The sequence below is a fragment of the Callithrix jacchus genome, chromosome 9 (assembly GCF_049354715.1).
Source record: "Callithrix jacchus isolate 240 chromosome 9, calJac240_pri, whole genome shotgun sequence".
NCBI classification, from domain to species: domain Eukaryota; kingdom Metazoa; phylum Chordata; class Mammalia; order Primates; family Cebidae; genus Callithrix; species Callithrix jacchus.
This window is the reverse complement of record NC_133510.1, coordinates 10,639,447-10,660,444: the sequence shown is the minus strand read 5'-3', so window position 1 is coordinate 10,660,444 and position 20,998 is coordinate 10,639,447. Positions and strand designations below refer to the sequence as shown.

The 20,998-nt window shown below is 44.0% G+C and overlaps 1 protein-coding gene across 1 annotated transcript in view; it reads right to left on the bottom strand.

The window, feature by feature from the left end:
* Positions 1 to 7,698: 7,698 nt before the first annotated feature.
* GPR19 (G protein-coupled receptor 19) overlaps positions 7,699 to 20,998 on the bottom strand; it is a 28,527-nt gene continuing 15,227 nt past the window's right edge. The window contains exon 2 of the mRNA XM_009003303.4: positions 7,699 to 11,428. Coding sequence (XP_009001551.3) covers positions 10,159 to 11,406 — 1,248 coding nt within the window. The 5' untranslated portion in view covers positions 11,407 to 11,428 and the 3' untranslated portion in view covers positions 7,699 to 10,158. The remainder of the gene's footprint in view (positions 11,429 to 20,998) is intronic.

The following is a 20,998-nucleotide window of genomic DNA, read 5'->3' as shown; positions in this document are numbered from 1 at the left end:
AAGTGGGGGCATTGCCATACAGATACCTGAATATTTGGAAGCAACTTTGGAACTGGGTAACGGGCAGAGGTTGGAACAGTTTGGAGGGCTCAGAAGAAGACAGGCAGATGAGGGAAAGTTTGGAACTTCCTAGAGACTTGTTAAACTGTGACCAAAATGCTGATAGGATAAGAACAGTGAAGTCCATGTGCCAGATGGAGATGGGGAACTTACTGGGAACTGGAGCAGAGGTCACTTCCGTTACGCATGAGCAAAGAGGTTGAAGCATTGTGCCCCTGCCTTTGAGATCTGTGAAACTTTGACCTTGAGAGTGATGATTTCGGGTGTTTGGCAGAAGAAATTCTAGGCAGCAACACGGTCAAGACTCGGCCTGTCTGCTTGTAGCCGCCTAGGCTTACATTCACGAGCAAAGAGATGATCTGAAAGTGGAACTTGTATTTGAACAGGAAGCAGAGCATAAAAGTTTGGAAGATTTGCAGCCTGATCATGTGGTAGAAAAGAAAAACCCATTTTCTGGGGAGGAATTCCAGCTAGCTTCAGAAATCCGTGTAAGTAAAGAGGAACTCAATATTAACAGCCAGGACGGTAGGGAAAATGCCTCAGAGGCATTTCAGAGACCTGCTTGCACCAAGCCTGGAAAAGCGCAGGCATCAACCCCAGCCCAGGAAAGCAGCCCCGCAGCCGAGGGGGCTCCACCCTGCAGAGCCACAGGAACCTCTAAAGGAGCACACAGATGGGCGGCTGTGGGGCCCCAACCCCCGGCATTGTCTAGGGGTGAATGTTTACAGCTGAAGCCCCAGTGGGCGTGTTACAGGGTGCTCTCTGTTTAACCATCCACAGGTGGCTTGTGTTAGCCCAATTTGACCCCTGCCTTATCACAAAGACAGATGGTTTTCTGTATCCTGAGGTTCTTGCCCAAGGCCTTGGAACCCCACTCTGTATCAGTGTGCCTTGGATATGAGACGTGGAGTCAAAGGAGATTATTTTGGAGATTTAAGATTTAATGACTTCCTGCTGGGTTTCGGGCTTGCATGGAACTTTTAGCCCTTTTGTGTTGGCTGATTTCTCCCTTTTTGAAAGGGTGTATTTACCCAATGCCTGTACCCCCATTCTATCTTAGAAGTAACTCACTGTTTGTTTTTTATTTATTTAATTTTATTTTATTTTTTTTGAGATGGAGTCTCGCTCAGCTGCCCAGGCTCACTACAACCTCTGCCTCTCAGGTTCAAGAGATTCTCCAGCCTCAGCCTCCTGAGTAGCTGGTATTACAGGCATTCACCACCACATCTGGCTAATTTTTTTTGTATTGTTAGTAGAGACAGGGTTTCACCATGTTGGTCAGGCTGGTCTCAGACTCCTGACCTCAAGTAATAACGCCCACCTCGGTCTCCCAAAGTGCTGGGATTACAGGTATGAGCCACTGCACCTGGCTGACTATTTTTTTATTTCACACACTCATAGCTGGAGGGGACTTGCCTTGTCTCAGGGGAGACTTTGGGCTGCGGACTTTTGAGTTAATGTTGATATGAGTTACAGGAACTGTTGAGAAGGGATGATTGTAGTTTGCAATTTGAGAAGGACATGAGATTTGGCAGGGGTCAGAGGTGGAATGATATGGTTTGTTTGGATTTGTGTCCCTGCCCTAATCTCACCCCACTCTTGGAGGAGGGGCCTGGTGGGAGCTGACTGGATCATGGGGGCAGATCTCCCCTTGCTGTTCTCACAAGACTGGTTGTTTAAGAGTGTGTGGCACCTTCCCCACTCTCTTCCTCCTCCGGCCACGTAAGACACGCCTGCTTCCCTCTTGTCTTCCTCCATGACTGTAAGTTTCCTGCGGCCTCCACAGCTGTGCTTCCTGTACAGCCATGTGGAACTGTGAGTCATTCAGACTCTTTTCTTTATAAATTATCCCTTCTCAGGTAGTACTTTATAGCAATGTGAGAACAGACAAATACAATCCGCTTCAAAATGACAGTGTTTTCCTTAAATAATTAGAGCATCATGTTTTCCAGGGGAAAATGATTGGGCCTGACCCAAGTCCAGCCAATCAGAATCAAAGAGGCTCAATTCTGCAACTTTTAAGATACCTGTGGGAAGTAAATGTGCTCTTTTCTGCTGAACTTGGGATACGAAAAGCTGTAGGGGATAGAGCTGCTACCCTCATTTGCTCCCGGTAAAGCCAAGCTACTTCAAGGCAGAGGGCAGAGCGAGTACCAACTCTCTCACTGATACACGAACCACAGAGTATTTAGGATGATAGTGATGGTAAAAGAGTCTTTGACGGAATTTCCCTTTTAATGAAAAGCAGCCCCAAATTATTTTTTTCTAACAAAGAACAGCCTGAAAAATTGAGCTTCAAAACCAGATAAGCAACGTGGAAGCTTGCACGGGTGAATGCCAGCAGCTGGGCCAATAGAAAGGGCGACCTGGGAAACAGGTATGTTCAGCATGGAGGCTCCATCTTCCCTTTTCTTCGTTACCACATGAACATTAAAGAAACAGGCAACATAGCACTGGCCAGGTAGAGAACCTATCTGCGTAATGAAAGATTAGGGTGGGGGAAGCCCGCTTTTCGTGCCCTATGCAAATAGCACACCTAGCTCTAACCAGTTTTTCACACCTTATGCAAATGACACAGTTGTTCTGACCAATCTTTTGTGCCCTATGGAAATCAGACACTGCCTCCTCAAGCTCACCTATAAAACATACTGCATTTCACTGCAGGAGTGGAAACCTGTTCAGGACTCCTCTCTCTTCAGGAGAGAGCTCTTCTCTTTCTTTTGTCTATTAAACCTCAGCTCTTAACGTCCCTCCTTGTGTGTCCACGTCCTTGATTTTCTTGGCATGAGACAACAGACCTTGGGTATCACCCCAGACAACGAGGCCGCTTCATCATGACATTGTTTGATCTCAAATCCAGTTACGCCTGAAGGTTCTACTCCCACAATTGTTAGTTAGAGGAGCAGTTCATTCCTTTTGTCAATTTGAGTCTGTCACTGACATCAGAAGTGACCTGATACACAGTTCACTACTAAAACAGAAAAGGACATGAAAAAAAGAGTTGCTTTTAAATATAAAAAGCTACTTAACCTCACTTATAAAGAAATGTACATTAAAGGGGCTGGGTACAGTGGCTCATGCCTGTAATACCAGCACTTTGGGAAGCCGAGAAGGGTGGATCACAAGGTCAGGCATTTTAGAACAGTCTGGCCAACGTAGTGAAACCCTGTGTCTACTAAAAATACAAAAAAATTAGCCAGGCATGGTGGCGTGTGCCTGTAATCCCAGCTACTCGGGAGGCTAAGGCACGAGAACTGCTTGAACCTGGGAGGCAGAGGTTGCATGAGCCGAGATCACACCACTGCCCCACTGCACTCCAGCCTGGGTGACAGAGTGAGACACCATCTTAAAAAAAAAAAGAAAAAAAAGATGCCTGAATAGGATATTTCCTGTAGCACTGTCCATAAGAGCAAAAAATTGGAAACAACTTAAATGACCATTAATAAGGGGATGGTTAAATTAATTATGGTACATCCTTACAATGGAATACCATGCAATCATTAAAAATAATATCCTGAGATACAGTAAACCTTAAGCTGTATCAAGTGAAAAAAGCAAAGTGCCGAATAGTTTGTATAATTGTATTTTTAAGGGGTGTGATATATATATAATCACATACTAGCTTTTATATGCAGAGGCTGTTTCTGGATTTGTAAGAGTTTATGTTTTTTAAAAACTCAATAACCTTTACCTCTAGAGAGAGGGACTGGGAGACAAGTCTAGGGTAAGAGACAGATTTACTTTTCACCATGTGCCATTTGGTTGTGACACACAGCTTCTAAATGCCCCCATGTCCTTGCCTCTGATATTCACAGCCTTGTTTGGTCCCCTCCCATTAAGTGTGGGCAGGAGATATAACTGGCTTCTGACCAACAGAACACAGGAAAGGTGATGGAACGTCACTTCCATGCTCAGGTTGCCCAAGATAGCAACTTCTGTCTTGTTAGCAGCCCCTCTCCTCTGATGCTTTATGGAGCAAGCTGCCATGCGGGAGGGGCCCACGTGCACAGAGCTGAGGGCCAACAACCAGCAAGAACTGAGGCTGTGGATGCACTGAATTCTGATACCCGCCACCTGAGCTTGGCTTAAAGGAGATTGTTCTTTGGAAGATACAGCAGGGAAGCAGAATAGAAAGGATTCATTCAGAATTTTTCCCTCCATGAGTTTGAATCTCCTATATCTAGGGCTTGTGGGTAAGCAACTGGAACTGCCTTCCTGCCTGCTGGGAACCAGCCTATGTGCCCAAACCGCAGGCCTGCATCATGAGCCTCAAACCAGATACATGTAAACTCCTCACTGCAGAGTCCGGCATTTGCTGGTGGTCTTTCTTCTGTGAACTAAAATCACACATTCTTCAAATTACTGGTGAATCTAAATCGCATAACCCCACACATATAACTTAATTAGGGTTCACAGAGAGTTTGTAAAGCAATAGTTTTAAAGGGGCTTCTTCCGGCCAGGCCAGTGGCTCACACCTGTAATCCTAGCACTTTGAGAGGCCAAGGCAGGAGGATCCTTGAGGCCAGGAGTTCAAGACTACCCTGGGTGGCAAAGCGAGATCCCGTCTCTACTGAAAAATAAAAAAATACATATATAAAAGAGGCTTCTTCTGAGAAAGAAAATATAGAGTTATTGAGAGTTCTGGAAGTGTTCAACTGTGCCAAAACTTCAGAATGGCCCAGATTGTAGAGGCTCACTTTTTTTTTTTGAGACGGAGTTTCGCTCTTGTTACCGAGGCTGGAGTGCAATGGCGCAATCTCGGCTCACCGCAACCTCCGCCTCCTGGGTTCAGGCAATTCTCCTGCCTCAGCCTCCCGAGTAGCTGGGATTACAGGCATGCGCCACCGTGCCCAGCTAATTTTATGTATTTTTAATAGAGACGGGGTTTCACCATGTTGACCAGGATGGTCTCGATCTCTTGACCTCGTGATCCACCCTCCTCGGCCTCCCAAAGTGCTGGGATTACAGGCGTGAGCCACCGCGCCCGGCCGAGGCTCACTTTAAAATAAGTTGAACTGCTTGCTATGAGCAGCATATGAGCATTCACTTGTAGAGAAACTCTGGATACACTGCTATGAAAAAGTCCATGAATTCTCTGAGTCAATGATGAAAAGAGCGGAACAGGAAAAGACAGGCCCTGGCAAGTGTGGGTGGCACTAATGCCAGCTTGGTGGTCTGATGGAGTTTTTGGAAAATGATCACATTCGTAAAATGGGTTTAAAACAATATTTTGACTAGTGATTTCATGTCTGAAAAGGGTATTATTTTGGAATTTCCTCCAATGTTTAGATGCTTTGTGTTTTGAACACACTGATTGATTACTTAATCTACAGCTGCTTCTGGGTGCTCAGCAATTTTCCCTGTCTTGTTGCTATGAGACGAGGACTTCCCTGAATTCACCAGTGTGACAGGCATCGTGAAGAGGTGGTGGGCTTTGCCCACAAGTCACAGTGCCATCAAGCGGTCATTCTGGAAAACTGCTAGGGGAAGTCGGTTTGTTTCCGTTGTTCCCTAATTACGACACTCCAAGGTCATCCATCATTTTCACACATGAATTAGCAGGTTAAATGAACAGTAAAGACTTATGTATTCTTTTCATATTCTCCTGCACACAGTTTGGATTTAAAAAAATCTAATAATACGTCCAGCCTGGCCAACATGGTGAATCCCTGTCTCTACTAAAAATACAAAAAAAATTAGCAGGGCGTGGTGGCACCGGGCCTGTAATCCCAGCTACTCCGGAGGCTGAGGCAGAAGAATCACTTGAATCTGGGAGGCAGAGGTTGCAGTGAGCCAAGATGAGCGCGGGAGTGGATCTGAGCTGCAACCTCAGTCTCCCAGGTAGCTGGGACTACAGGCACACGTACCACACCTGACTAATTGTAGAGATGAAGGGTCTCACTATGTTGCCCAGGCTGGTCTCAAACTCCTGGGCTCAAGTGATCTGCCTGCCTGGCCTCCCAAATTGCTGAGTAATAAATAAAATTAATGTATTAAAAAAATAAGTGAATCATGCCACAGCAAGCCAAATGGCAAAGCTGAAATAAAGTTGAACCGGTGGGTAGGCGACATTGTCGGTTAGCCCTAACTTCATGTCTCTTGGTCTTAACTTCCACTTCTAACCAATGAAGGGGTTGGGCTAGGTCTCCTAACATCCCTTCTGCTCTAAAAGTGTCTAATTCCTTGCTTCTTTTACATATGGTTTTTAGAGGAGCATAACCTGGAGGCGGATCCTGGTCAGGTCTCCCCAGCTGAGCTTGGTTATGTGGTTTCAGAGTGAGCTTCTGCAAATGGCAGCAAGAACGGAAGAGTGGAAGAGGGCTGTGCCCTTAGGGAGAGGTGAAACTGCCAGCAGTCTCTCACAAACGACTCTACTCGCCACATGCTTGGTGGAGATGAGCCTCCACAAGGATAAAATTGTCCTTCCTGAGGGAGAAGTCTGGCCCAGGGTATCAGCTCTGGCCATGGGCATTGTGATGAAAGGTTCACAGGCAAACGCATCTGAGCAGGATGTACTTTTTGACTCAGCAGCAGGCTGGGCATTAATGCATTCAATGAAGCTGAGAAGGGAGAATTCAAATTCCACTCAAAGGATGCGTCCCTGTCCCTTCCCTCCCCACCGACGGTTTATGAGAACCTGGCACCAGGTAGGAGAACTGCCTCCACTGTGGAGGCCGCTTCCCCCTGTTGCCTTTCTTGGATTCCTGTTTGGAGGCCACATGAATCTGGATTTGTGGTGCATCTCATTGTGCACCTGATAGAGTCATTTGCTTATTCTCTCCAATAGCCTGTCTCTCTGTGGCTTAATTCTGGTTCTAGTGGAGTAAACGTGAGGCGTGCTGAATGCTGTTCTTATGTCGCGGGACTTAAGCAAATTTTCACCAATCTGTGCATTACGTGAAGCCTCCTGCAAATTCAGGACCGAGAGAGACGCCAGGAAGGCTGAATATTACACTGAACAAAAAAGCAGTGAATTACCAGCTCGCTGAGAGAACATAGCTGAAGACAGGTCATGTGACTTTGGAGCGCTCTTAATTGTGACTTAATACTCTTAATTTGTCATTATTTGGGGGATTAAAAATACTTTCTGGCCTGCACGGTGGCTCACACTTGTAATCCCAGCACTTTGGGAGGCCAAGATGGATGGATCACTTGAGGCCAGGAGTTCAAGACCAGCTTGGCCAACATGGCCAAACCCTGTCTCTACTAAAAATACAAAAATTAGCCAGGTGTAGACCTGTAGTCCCAGCTACTTGGGAGGCTACGGCACGAGAATCACTTGAACCTGGGAGATGAAGGTTGCACTGAGCTGAGATTGAGCCACTGCACCCCAGCTTGGGTGAAGGAGAGAAACTGTCTCAAAAAGAAAAAAAACAAAAACAAAAACAAACTCTCTACACAAGAGCTTGTATGAGGTTGTCTCACCGAATATCCACCTAATATAGTAAACTCCCAGAACATCAAAGACAGAATGGAACTTAGAAATCACCTAGTGAGATCTATCAATATATAAAAAGCAAATTGGAAACAAATTAAACTTTTCACACTCTAATTCCAAAAAGTCATATTTCATTTAAAAAGACAATAAAACCACAGCAGGGTCTCTTCAAGTCTGAACCATAAAATTCAAGGGCTAAGTGAGGTCAATACCTGGCACACTTTATTGTTTTAGAGCCATTTGCTGATGAGATGAGAATGTGAGGAGGAGGGGAAAGGGAAAAAGAAAAATAGATTATTTCTGTCTTTGGAATCTGTGATTGAAGAAAGCATCTCAATTTAAAAACATCAGCTCTGTAAATGTTTTGTAGATTAAATGTTTTGTTATTCTTTGCCCCAAATCTCAAATGTAATTTTGTTTCATTCCCCGGTGTCTGAGACGTGGGAAGGTACAGGTTTCCCTCCTGATCTCAAACATTCTGTAGCACTAGCCCGAGAACCGATCTGTAGCCAAGGAACAGGTGAGGGCCAGCTCATTACATTTCACCTAGACTCTTTCTTTTTTTTTTTTTAATCACCACTTGTCAGCAGGAATCACATAGACTCTTTTTAAGAATCACCAGTGAATCTTAAATTCAGCTGATTTTTTAAAATTGAAAATAAAAATGTCTCACCCCTGTAATCCCAGTACTTTGTATTAGCTTGGCATGGTGGCAGGTGCCTATAATTTCAGCTACTTAGGAGGCTGAGGCAGGAGAAGCACTTGAACTCAGGAGGCAGAGTTTGCAGTGAGCCAAGATCACGCCGTTGCACTCTAGCCTGGGAAACAGAGTGAGACTCCATCTCAAAAAAGAAAAAAGAATGGCCAAATTCTCTTAGAACTTTGACTTCCACCAAGGCCATGGTCTGGAGGCCCTTCAAGGCCTGGATGGGTTTGGCCCCTCGTGTTCTCCAGGGAGACATTGAAATGTCAAGGAAAGAGCAACAGACAGACATGTGGTTGGAGGCCCTGAGTTTGAACACCAGCTCTGTCACATTCCAACTTGGGCAGGTCACAGAACTTTTGAGTTCCAGTTTGCTCATCTAGAAAAGGGATGATAATAAATACATCACAGGATTGCTGCGAGGATAAAGGAGATAATGAATGTAAAATTGCTGAACAACTGGAGTTATTATTGGTAGCTCTTGTTAACTAGGGCATGAAAATGCATACCAGTCTCGTCTGTAAATCCTTTATTGTTTAAATAAAAACATTTTTTAAATGTGCTGGCTGGTCATCGATTTGAAATAATGGAGATCTGGGAACCAGAGGGAAAAAAAATTCCCTCGTTATCACAGGCACAGAAGAGTTTCAGCTTGGCCAGGGTATGCACCCTGGAGAGGAGAGATGAGGGGGAACAGGCTGTGGTCAGGGAAATGGCCTCACGAGTTTCTAGGAGAAAGAGGAAGGCAGTCCCTGCCCTTGCTGTCCTGCTGTATAGGGGTAGGGCTGGGCAGCTGAAAGTCTCTGCTTGAACTGCAGAGTATAGAAAATGCCATCTGCCATTTCCGTCTTTGGCATATTTTAGACATGCTAGCCACAGCACCTGCTCATTTACTTGTATATAACTCAAAAATGGGAGGTAAATGTTCTAGACACAGCCTAGATGGGACACAAATGAGGAAAACATTGCATTGACTGCATTTTTCAAGAATTCACCAGCCACTTGGATGAAGGAAGGATAAAAACAAGAGAAATTAGGCAACTCTGTATGCTTTTTTTCCCCTAAAAATTCTGATTAAAATCCAACCACAGAAGACTTCCCAGCATGTTCCAGTATATGGCATGCTTTCCATAGCAGATCTGGCCAGTGGTTACTTGGAGGAAGGTAACGTGACAACCCGTACGTGTTAAACTCAAACTAAATGTTGCTGAGTGAAGGAAATAGACATCTCTGAGAGAGGTGACATGGGGATTTCATTTGGAACTGAAGCCCTAGCTACCAAAATCCAATAAGGAGAAAAAGAAAACAAAATAGGCTGGGCGTGGTGGCTCACACCTGTAATCCCAGTACTTCGAGAGGCCGAGGCGGGCAGATCATGAGGTCAGGAGTTCGAGACCAGCCTGAACAAACAACATGGTGAAACCCCGTCTCTACTAAAAATACAAAAATTAGCCATGTGGTGGCACGTGCCTATAATCCCAGCTACTCAGGAGGCTGAGGCAGGAGAAACGCTTGAACCCAGGAGGTGGAGGTTGCAGTGAGCCGAGAACATGCCACTATACTCTAGCCTGAGTGACAAAGTGAGACTCTGTCTCAAAAAGAACAAAAAGCAAAACCAAAAAACTAGATTGAATCATTAACCAAAGACTGTGCTTAAGTTTATGTTTTTGAACCTAACAGTAAGTAAGTGGTAATAAAGCATTTTCTTTTTCATGTGTGTAACTAATACATTAATAGTAAAGCAACTGTTGGCTCTAGTTCAAAGTGAACGCTTTTCCTAAAACATGAAACAAGTAAAATAAAACTCACAAAAACTATAATAAACAAATGAATGCATTTTGCAAAATAAAACATTTCCCTTGGAAAGTTGAGGAAAACAAATATGTAAATAGCTTCTGTTTTTATAGTTAAAGCTTTTTAATCTCTGGTGCATAACAACTGAAAGAATTCTGAGAAATTAGACAAAAGTATTTGGTGGATTTGAGTTAATGGGCCAAGCAAGCTTTTTTTCCTTGGCTTCTCTGTCAAATGAATCATAGATGGAGTCTTTGGTAATAGTTTTGGCCATGGAAGGGATTTCTGAAATGCCAACGTAGTTTTTTTTGGCCATCCTTGAACTGGTTGTGATAGTGTAGGCATTGCTTCGGTAACATTTCATAGAGGACATGCAAAAAGTCTCTTTCATCCCTCTCCTAAAATTGGCATTATAAATGGAATACAGAGTAGGTTTAGAGGCTGAAGAACTAAAGGATATCCACGTGATCACCGTGAAGACAAGGGAACTTTTCTTATAGTCTTGTTCATGGGGATGCCATAGCTGAGCTACATGGAAAGGCAGCCAGGAGAGCAAAAACAACAGGTTTAAAATGAGAAACATCTTGATGGTTTTCACCTTTGTCCGTGGGACAATATTCATTGTCCTCCTCACTGTTCGGCCATCTGTGCCTATTCTCCAAATATATTTTATGACCTTTTGATAAAATAAAATTATGAGGGCAGACGGAATCACAAAGGCCACCAAGAAGTGGATGACGGTATAGGCAGTGCCTTCCCAAGAGGAAGGGAGGAAGTAGTTACAATGGCTGTCCCAGCTGGAGCCATAGAAAAAGAGCACGGGGGTCACAAAGGCCGCGTCAAAGATCCACGATGCTGCGATCATTTTCTTGGCTTTTTCTCTGGACACCTTGAAGCTCAGAGGATAGACGATGGTGTAGAAGCGGTCTATGCAGATGGAGAGGAGAACATAGATCTGGACACCTGGAGTGAGATACTGAAAATATCGCACAACCTTGCACATGGCACTACCAAGCGTCCACCTTCCAGTGGTGAACTGGAGCAGGACGAAAGGCATGCTGGCCACGCTGATGAGAAGGTCAGCACAGGCCATGGAGACCACAAAGTAGTTGGTGGTAGACTGAGTCCTCCTACTCCTGTGGATGACCAAACAAACCAGGGAATTACCGAAGACAGAAAACAACCACAGAGTCCCAAAGAAGATGCTGGCTGTGGCCACTTCTCCGGGTTTCAGGCCATAGTGAAGGTCTGTCCGGTTGCTCATCCGGCTGTGCTCCTCACTTAATCCCATCAGGTACTGGCTGGGCAGAGGTGTGGCTGTTGCAGAGCAGCTGCGGTTTTGGAGGGGCACCAGAAGTGTGGAAATAACCAGAGGTGGCTTGCTGTTATCCATTCTGTGAGCAAAAACCATATTCACTTTTTTTCTCTTAATTCTGGATGGGGAAAAGAAGAATGAGGCCTCCTGTTAAAATGGTGTCATACAGGCTGGTTGTTTACTAAGGCTAACGATCTTATTTGACACGTACACTGGTTGTCATTTGCCTATGAGGAGGACTTGTGCCTTGGCGGGAAAACATAAGTACTGTCCAGAAAAAGTTCCGGCCCCATCTTGTTTACATTTTCGGGGCTGTTTCAGTAGATCCCAGCCTAGGCTCCCTCTGGTCTCACCTTCTCTTGACCCTTAGCCATACCAAGCCCCATTCCTACACAGACCCTTGTTCCCTTCACTCATCAGGGACCACAGAGGGCTAGGGAGCTCAAATCTGGCTCATGGTAAGGGTGTTACCACCAACGGACGATCTGCTGCAATTCTGGGCAAGTATGTGAGAAGTTCCTGAATGTCATGAGGCTGCAAGAGAGGAACGCGTGGGCAGATGGAAACACACAGATTTTGACTAAGGATGTAGCCAACAGCAGTCTGTGACTGTCGACCGGCTAGCTATTGGGAAGGGTGCTGTCCTTACTTAGTGCAGATTTTCCATTACAGAAGGATATGGGGACACATGGAGCCATCAGCACTGAAACACGAGCCAGAAAGAGCTCCTAATTTAATGACTCTGAAAATAGCTTGCTTTTTCCACAAGATGATACAGTTCATCACTAATAGCTTGCCACCTACCAGTGACATATAGTTCAATGCTATTGTGTTATTGTTTCATAAAATAATATACCGACTGAAGAACATACAGGATGTCCTCTGAGAAATCTAACTAGGTTACAAGAGACCCTATAGCAGTGAAGTGATTAAAAACAAACACACAGAAACTGTAACCGTTAGGTAAGCACAGTGGCACACACCTGGAGTCCCAGCTACTCAGACGGCTGAGGCAGGAGGGTCACTTGGTTTGAGATGTTTGAATCCAGCCTGGGCAACATAGCAAGACCCTATCTCTTAAAAAAAAAAAAGAAAAAAAAAGTAGGCCAGGTGCGGTGGCTCAAGCCTGTAATCCCAGCACTTTGGGAGGCCAAGGCGGGTGGATCACAAGGTCAACAGATCGAGACCATCCTGGTCAACATGGTGAAACCCCATCTCTACTAAAAATACAAAAATTAGCTGGGCATGGTGGCACGTGCCTGTAATCCCAGCTACTCAGGAGGCTGAGGCAGGAGAATTGCCTGAACCCAGGAGGCGGAGGTTGCAGTGAGCCGAGATCGCGCCCTTGCACTCCAGCCTGGGTAACAAGAGCAAAACTCCGTCTCAAAAAAAAAAAAAAAAAGTAAATGTTAAAATCACTAAGCACTTTTTTTTTTTTTTGAGACGGAGTCTTGCTCTGTTGCCAGGCTAGAGTGCAATGGCACAATCTCGGCTCACCGCAACCTCCGCCTCCTGGGTTTGAGTGATTCTTCCGCCTCAGCCTCCAGAGTAGCTGGGATTACAGGCACTTGCCACCACACCCGGCTAATTTTTGTATTTTTAGTAGAGACAGGGTTTCACCATGGTGAGGATGGTCTCAATCTCTTGACCTCGTGATCCGCCCGCCTCGGCCTCGCAAAGTGCTGGGATTACAGGCGTGAGCCACCGCGCCCGGCCCAGCACTTTTAAAAAAGCTTATCATTGTTAGATTTAAAGAATGTTTTAAAGTTTAGCCTTTATTTTATACTTTTTGTATTATTCAGTGAGGAAAAAATGTTACACTTTTTAAACAGGCAAAAAGATGAAATAGTTGTGGGTCATTCAATGAAAACTGAGGTGATTTTGCTCACAGATTATGAGGGTTTAATTTGGTTGGAATCGAGGAAACAAAAAGAGAAACAGTAGTAATTTAATCCATAATAACCATAACAATTTTGGTTATTCAGGTAAGAGATAAGGATAAACCTTAATGCTTATAAAAATTTGCCCACTAAAAGTAAGAGCCCATGTGGGGTTACAGCTGCCATTTTGCTAAGATTCCATCTAGCCTCAAGGGGATCTGGCTCCAGCAACAGGCTTTTCTGGTCGTTACTATTTCTTTCTTGGTGGGCTCCTGTGTTTGCACCTGACAGTGGAACATTTCTCAAGTGACAGGATTAAAGAACAGTTCATGGCCGGGCACAGTGGTTAACGCTTGTAATCCCAGCACTTTGGGAGGCTGAGGCGGGCGGATCACAAGGTCAGGAATTTGAGACCAGCCTGGCCAACACAGTGAAAGCCTATCTCTACTAAAAATTAGCTGGGCATGGTGGTGGGCACCTGTAATTTCAGCTACTCAGGAGGCTGAGGCAGGAGAATCGCTTGAACCTGGGGGGTGGAGGATGCAGTGAGCTGAGATTGTGCCACTGCACTCCAGCCTGGGCTACAGAGCCAGACTCCATTTCAAAAAAAAAAGAATAGTTCATAATGAAAGAACAGTTCTTAATGACTAATTTTTTCTTTTTCTTTCTTTTTTTTTTTGAGTCACAATCTCGCTCTGTCGCCCAGGCTACAGCGCAGTGGCATGATCTCGGCTCAGTGCAACTTCCACCTCCCAGGTTCAAGAGATTCTTGTGTCTCAGCCTCCTGAGTAGCTAGGATTATAAGTGTGCACCACCATGCCTGGTTAATTTTTGTATTTTTAGTAGAGGTAGAGGTTTGCCCAGGCTGGTCTCAAACTCCTGACCTCAAGTGATTTGCCCACCTTGGCCTCCCAAAGTGCTGGGATTACAGGCGTGAGCAACCGCGCTGGGCCCTCATTTCTTCTTTGAAGGATTTTTGTACTAATTTGTGGTAGAGAAAGAAATGTTAATATATATCATCTTCACCAAAAAGCTACATTCAATACAAGTCTCAAGGCAATATACTCAATGCCTGCTCTGTATTATCTTTAGGCTTTTTTGTCCATGAGACAACCTTACTTAAGGGAGCTTAAGTAAGATAATTAAAATTAAAAATTTTTTTTTTTTGCTACCACACAGAAACCTGAAATAATTACACTTTTTGACTACTAAAATATCTTTAAGCATGCTGGAGAAATGAGAGCCAATGGTAAGAACAGCAACCATCGTTTCTGTATAAGAAATCAGGACAGAAGACCTAAAGTGCGCACCGTTCTAAACAACCTGGACTGCAGGAGCCTCATACATACACGACCGAAGTCATCTTTTCACCTTCATATGTGTAAAAGCTATGAAAAAATGGAAAAACCTTTTGTTTTTAAGACTTAAAGTTTAAAAAAAATAAACTAAAACAGACAATTTCCCCAGACAGTAAACTGTTGTGCCTTTTCTGGGGCGCCTGTGGCCTGAATAAAACAGGGGTCACACAGGCGCTTTCCCTTAGTTAATGGACATACTTGAAAACCTGTGAACTCCCGTTTCTTTCTTCCTCTAATGACAAAACTCTGCAGATGAAGCTCAAGCTCACTGCTTTAACTAAAGCCCGGGGAAGCCCCTTCCATCATTTCCTCCACGTGCTTTACACCCATGAGTCTGTCTGCCCATCTCCCCAGCCCGACCACTTGGCAGCAGAGGATCCCAATGCTCCGAAACAGGACGAGGGAGCCCGAGGCGTTCCTGAGTCTAGGTTTCCACTTCTCACTCCACCTAACACTGCTGCAGTTCTGTTTATTCATTCTATAAATCGAGAAACCAGGAGCTAAGTAAGAGAAAAATAGGGACCCAGTTTGGCCTGGGTAAGGGGAAGAAAAGGAAGGGTTTCACAAAAGAGGTCAAGTTTGAGCCGGGAGCCTAGAGGATGAGTAGGACTTCTTCAGGAAGACAAGTGAATAAAACATTCCAGGGGAGACAGCACGTAGATTGAATTTTGGAGTCATTTTCCCGGTTGATCTTTTTTGGGGCCCTTTTCCCCTCAGAAACATAGTTTCCTTCAGACCATACTTCCCAGAGTACATAGTTTCTAAATGCCCTACAATCAAACTGACCTCAATGTTTCCCATGGTTACAATGAGAGGTTATATTTTCTGCATTCATGGGCAGAAATGCGGTCAGACAGTGGATAAGAACATTAGCATATCCAGAATGGCTGCAGTACCCTTGTTCATACGGCATTTTCCAAGTTCGTTTTGCTCTAGGTTAGCAATACAATACATTCAAATCTCCCAGGGAGCTTTAAAAATTATTGATGCCTGGGTTCTAGTTTCAGGGATTTTAATTTAATTGCTCTGGAGTGCAGCCGGGGTATCACATGTTTCAAAGTTCCCCAGGTGATCCTGATGTGTAGTCAAGATGAATAATCTCTGCTTTAGAAATACTTCCATCCGGCCGGGCGCGGTGGCTCATGCCTGTAATCCCAGCACTTTGGGAGGCTGAGGTGGGCGGATCAGGAGGTCAAGAGATCAAGACCATCCTGGCCAACATGGTGAAACCCCGTCTCTACTAAAAATACAAAAATTAGCCGGGCACAATGGTGGGCACCTGTAATCCCAGCTACTTGGGAGGCTGAGGCAGGAGAATCGCTTGAACCCAGCAGGTGGAGATTGCAGTGAGCAGAGATTGTACCACTGCACTCCAGCCTGGGTGACATAGCAAGACTCTGTCTCAAAAAAAAAAAAAAAAAAAACACATACACAAAAAAAGGTTTAATGAATATATGAGTGGGTGGATATGTTAGTAAAAATTATCCAATACTTGAAGGCAAAAAAGGACATATCCTTTAAGGTCACGCTGGGGACATTCTTAAATGGGCCTCCCAAGGGTTATTTAATTCTCTGGGAGAATGTACCTGTGCTTGACTTTGCTATTTACTGTTTGACTAGTGCCCAGACACTGTGAAAATATGTATATGTCAACTTGTAGACTTCTGTCTAGCAGAACAAAATAATCCCAAAGGTTACGGACTTACCGCCTGTAGGACATTGGCCAGTTTTGTGTTTACCTAGCAATCTTATGCTGAAATTCTTTTTAAAAAATGCCTATAAAGATGCATTCTTCAAATGCTCTTGGAACCAGCTTTGTTATCTTGTTGGTTCCTTCGGTATTATCATAATAAATCTTTAACATATGTTCGGCTGAGTGCGGTGGCTCACAACTGTAATCACAGCACTTTGGGAGGCCGAGGCAGGCGGATCACAAGGTCAAGAGATGGAGACCATCCTGGCCAACGTGGTGAAACCCGGTCTTTAAGAAAAATACAAAAATTAGCTGAGTGTGGTGATGCATGCCTGTAGTCCCAGCTACTCGGGAAGCTAAGGCAGGAAAATCTCTTGAACCCAGGAGGTGGAGGTTGCAGTGAGCTGAGATCACGCCACTGCATACCAGTATGGCAACAGAGTGAGACTCCGTTTCAAAGAAAAAAAGAAGGTCAACCAATATTTGTATAAGTCATGATTCTAACTTTTTGAAAACCATACTTTGTTGGATGGAATGGATAGATGAATGAATTTTTAAGTCTTCTAAATTTAAAAATACCCTAACAACTAATGTTTTCTCCTCTTGAGATTATAAAGATTCACAAACATTCTCACAAGGTAGCAAGACCATTTTTATTTCTTGAGATTTGTTCAAAAATTTAATGTCAAACAAGAATTTTTATCATGTTGATTTTTTACATGATTTGGTTGGGAAAAAACACAACGGAAACGTTTTCTGTAGAATGGGAAGTATCTGCTGGACCCTCAGGGATACATATGACCCTTTACTATGAGCAGTAAGATTACAATCATGGCAGTAGTTACAGCATTAATACTACCAAGAGTTAGTACTTATTTTCGTGCTTACTGTGTACCAGGTACTTTATATGTGTAACCCTTCACAGTAGGTAAAATTACTGACTCTGTTTTACGAATGAAAAGAAACTGAAGTTCTCCCCCAAAGTCATATAGTTGGAAAGTGGTCACTCCAAAGCCCTTGCTCCTAACTACCATCAGAGCTTCCTGACCAGTGAGAGACCACAAAGGGCTGGATCTGGATTTAAAGAGTCAAATTGGCTGGACGTCGGTAAGTCTTTCTTGGCTGTTCATTCAAACAGAGGAATACAAAGTTATTCCCCATAGCCTCTTGCCTACCCACAGATACATCTGTTCAATATGCTAGCTCAGAAATACGTGACATAGTGAACAGTTTAAAAAAATGATCACTCCTACAATATACTGCATGGAAGTTTAGCATCAGAAGTGCGGCGGACACGCTGGCCTGGAGAAATAGCCTTTCTTCAGAATAAAGAACGTGAGAGTATTGGAATTTCAACCTAACACGTAATTAACTGTTGTCCTTTAAACGGAATGAAAGCAGAATTCTAGACTTCAGTTTGACTTGAAGTGAGGAAAAAGTCTGATCAATTGTATTATCCCAGAGGGAGGGAGGGTGGGGAGGGATAACGTAGGGAGAAATGTCAGGTATAGGTGATGGGGGGCTGGAGGCAGCAAACCACCTTGCCATGAATGTACCTATGTAACAATCTTGCATGATCTGCACGTGTACCCCAGAATCTAAAGTACAATAAAACATTTTAATTATTTAAATTCAGAAAATACCATGGCATAGAGATTTTATCTTAAACCTTTCATTGCTGCGTGGGCTTGATTTGCCTACATGTGGAAATGAAAAACGCCTGTAACAGTAGTGGGCTGAGACTGGCTTGTGGAGGGACCCCTGAGCCAACCGCATATACATTTCTTCCCAACTCCAGGCGCAAAGCCATCATGTTGGTACCATGAATCAGTCACAGTAGGAGTATTTATACCAGAGACACTGACAAACACCAAAAACTGAAGTTTGTTTTGTTTTTCCCTCTGCAGAGCCAGTTTTTAAACATTTATTTGCGCACCACTTCTAGTAGGGCAGGGCTTAAAGGGCAACCTATCCCAAGTCCTGAACTTACATTGCTGAACTTACATGGCTCAGGAGGCCCCAGAAGCTCTTCTGAAGCTTCCTAAATGGCTATCTTGCTGTGTGGCCCTGAGATAAGATTCTGGGTGTGTGTATTATAGAGATAAGGTCTTGCTATGTTGCCCTGGTGTGTGTGTATCTGTGTGTGTATATTTGTGTGTGTGTGTGTGTGTGTTTTATAGAGATGAGGTCTTGCTATGTCACCCAGGCTGGTCTTGAACTCCTGGGCTCAAGCAATCCTCCTGCCTTGGCCTCCCAAAGTACTGGGATTATAGGCATGAACCACCATGCCCAGCTAAGATACGACTCTGGTATGAATATTAAGTGCTTTATAAAACTATATAAGGCAGCTGGGCGTCGTGGCTCTTGCCTGTAATCCCAGCACTTTGAGAGGCTGAGGTAGGTGGATCACAAGGTCAGGAGATCGAGACCAGCCTGGTCAACATGGTGAAACCCTGTCTGTACTAAAAAAAATGCAAAAATTAGCTGAGTATAGTGGCACCTGCCTGTTGTAGTCCCAGCTACTCAGGAGGCTGAGGCAGAAGAATCACTTGAACCTGGGAGGTGGAGGCTGCAGTGAGCTGAGATTGCACCAATGCACTCCAGCCTGGCAACAGAATGAGACCCCGGCTCAAAATAAATAAATAAATAAAAACTACATAAGGCTAGGTAGCCACCAGCATGACTGTGGTGGGGTAACAGGAAAACCAGAGAGGTGAGACACGTTCTTACAATGTCAACTCAGATGAGGTTGCTACTTAAAATACAGGATGCCCAGCTAAATGCAAATTTCAGATAAATAACAAATAATTTTTTAGTAAAAATATGTCCCATGCAGTACTTTACTGGTGTCCTGTATTTTTATTTGTTAAATCTGGCAAACCTACACCAAGAATGTAATCTTCTGCTAAAAAAAAAATCTATGTTTTAAATCTCACAGTGTAGGCACACTGCAAAGTAGATATGTAGGTAGGCTTTGAAGTCAGTTGCATCCTATTCCTGTCACTTACCCACTAGCCAGGTGACCTTGGGCAAGTTACCTAACCCTATTGATCTCCAGTTTCTTATCTGTAAAACGAGGATAATCAGTTCCTATCTCATTTGATTATTATAATTAGATGATATACACAGGACTTAGATGAGTTAATACATGTGCATCTGCCTGGTATGAGGAAAACGACAGGTGTTATTGTTAGATATAGTTCTATAAAACACCTAGTTCTGTGTCTGGTACATACAAACTGCTTCAAAAATTAGTCTTTTAAGTCATAGGACAAACAAATTTTAGTAACCATATCACACATCACATACCATAGTGATAATACTAACATCGGTCACATAATTTAGCTTTGTCAAGGATAAATGGCTTTTGTGAAGGGGACTGGGTACCTAATCATCATTTACAACAATGTTCTTAGGGAGAAAATCATTGAGACCCAAATAAATAAACACGTTTTCTCCAAATGGGATGATTTTATGTGACATCTTAGCCAGATCAAACTTTTTAAGAAATCCATCATCAAAATACATGATACAACTGGATTGAATATGCCTTTTTCAAAAGCTCATAGAATCCATTCTACTTAAATTATTTCCATTAGAGGCTGAGCATGGTGGCGTATGCTTGGAATCCCAGTGCTTTGGGAGGCAGGCGGATCACCTGAGGTCAGGTGTTCAAGACCAGACTGGCCAATATGGTGAAACCCCATCTCTACTAAAAATGCAAAAAAAAAAAAAAAAATTAGCTGGGTGTGGTGGCTGGCACCTGTAATCCCAGCTACTAGGGAGGCTGAGGCAGGAGAATCACTTGAACCTGGGAGGTGGAGGTTGCAGTGAGCTAAGATTGCACCACTGCACTCCAACCCAGACGATGGAACAAGACCCATCTCAAAAAATAAAAATAAAAAAGTTGGGTGCAGTGGCTCACACCTGTAATCCTAGTACTTTGGGAGGCTGAGGCAGGCAGGTTACAAGGTCAGGAGTTCAAGACCAGACTGACCAACATGGTGAAACTCTGTCTCTACTAAAAATATAAAAAATTAGCTGGGCATGGTGGCTCAAGCCTGTAATCCCAGCACTTTGGGAGGCCAAGGCGGGTGGATCACGAGGTCAACAGATGGAGACCATCCTGGTCAACATGGTGAAACCCTGTCTCTACCAAAAATACAAAAAATTAGCTGGGCATGGTGGCGTGTGCCTGTAATCCCAGCTATTCAGGAGGCTGAGGCAGGAGAATTGCCTGAACCCAGGAGGCGGAGGTTGTAGTGAGCCGAGATCGCGCCATTGCTCTCCAGCCTGGGTAACAAGAGCGAAACACCGTCTCAAAATAAATAAATAAAATAAAATAAAATATGAATGTGTCTTAAAGACCAGCTGTACATTTTTTTCAGTTTCGTATTTTATCAGTAGAGTAGTGCTCTCAGACCCATTCATTCTATCTCTGAAATCTATGAATAGTGGAAATGAAAACAGAAGAGATGCCAAAGGCGAAAGCCATGAGGACCATCAGAAACGGAGAGAATGACAATGGGGTGTTATTATGGGAAGGGCTGGGTGAAGGGTGAAAGGGGAAGAAGATGAACTTCATCTCCTTGACAGTTTTGTGAAGGGATGGATAACCAACCACTGGGTAGATACCCCACACAAAGGAATATAACAGAAAGGAGCCTGAGCTTTAGCCCACATGAAGGTTTATGTCATCCACAGGCTGCAGTCCATCCCTAATTCTTTGTAAACAAGATTGCATGAAAAAAATGTTA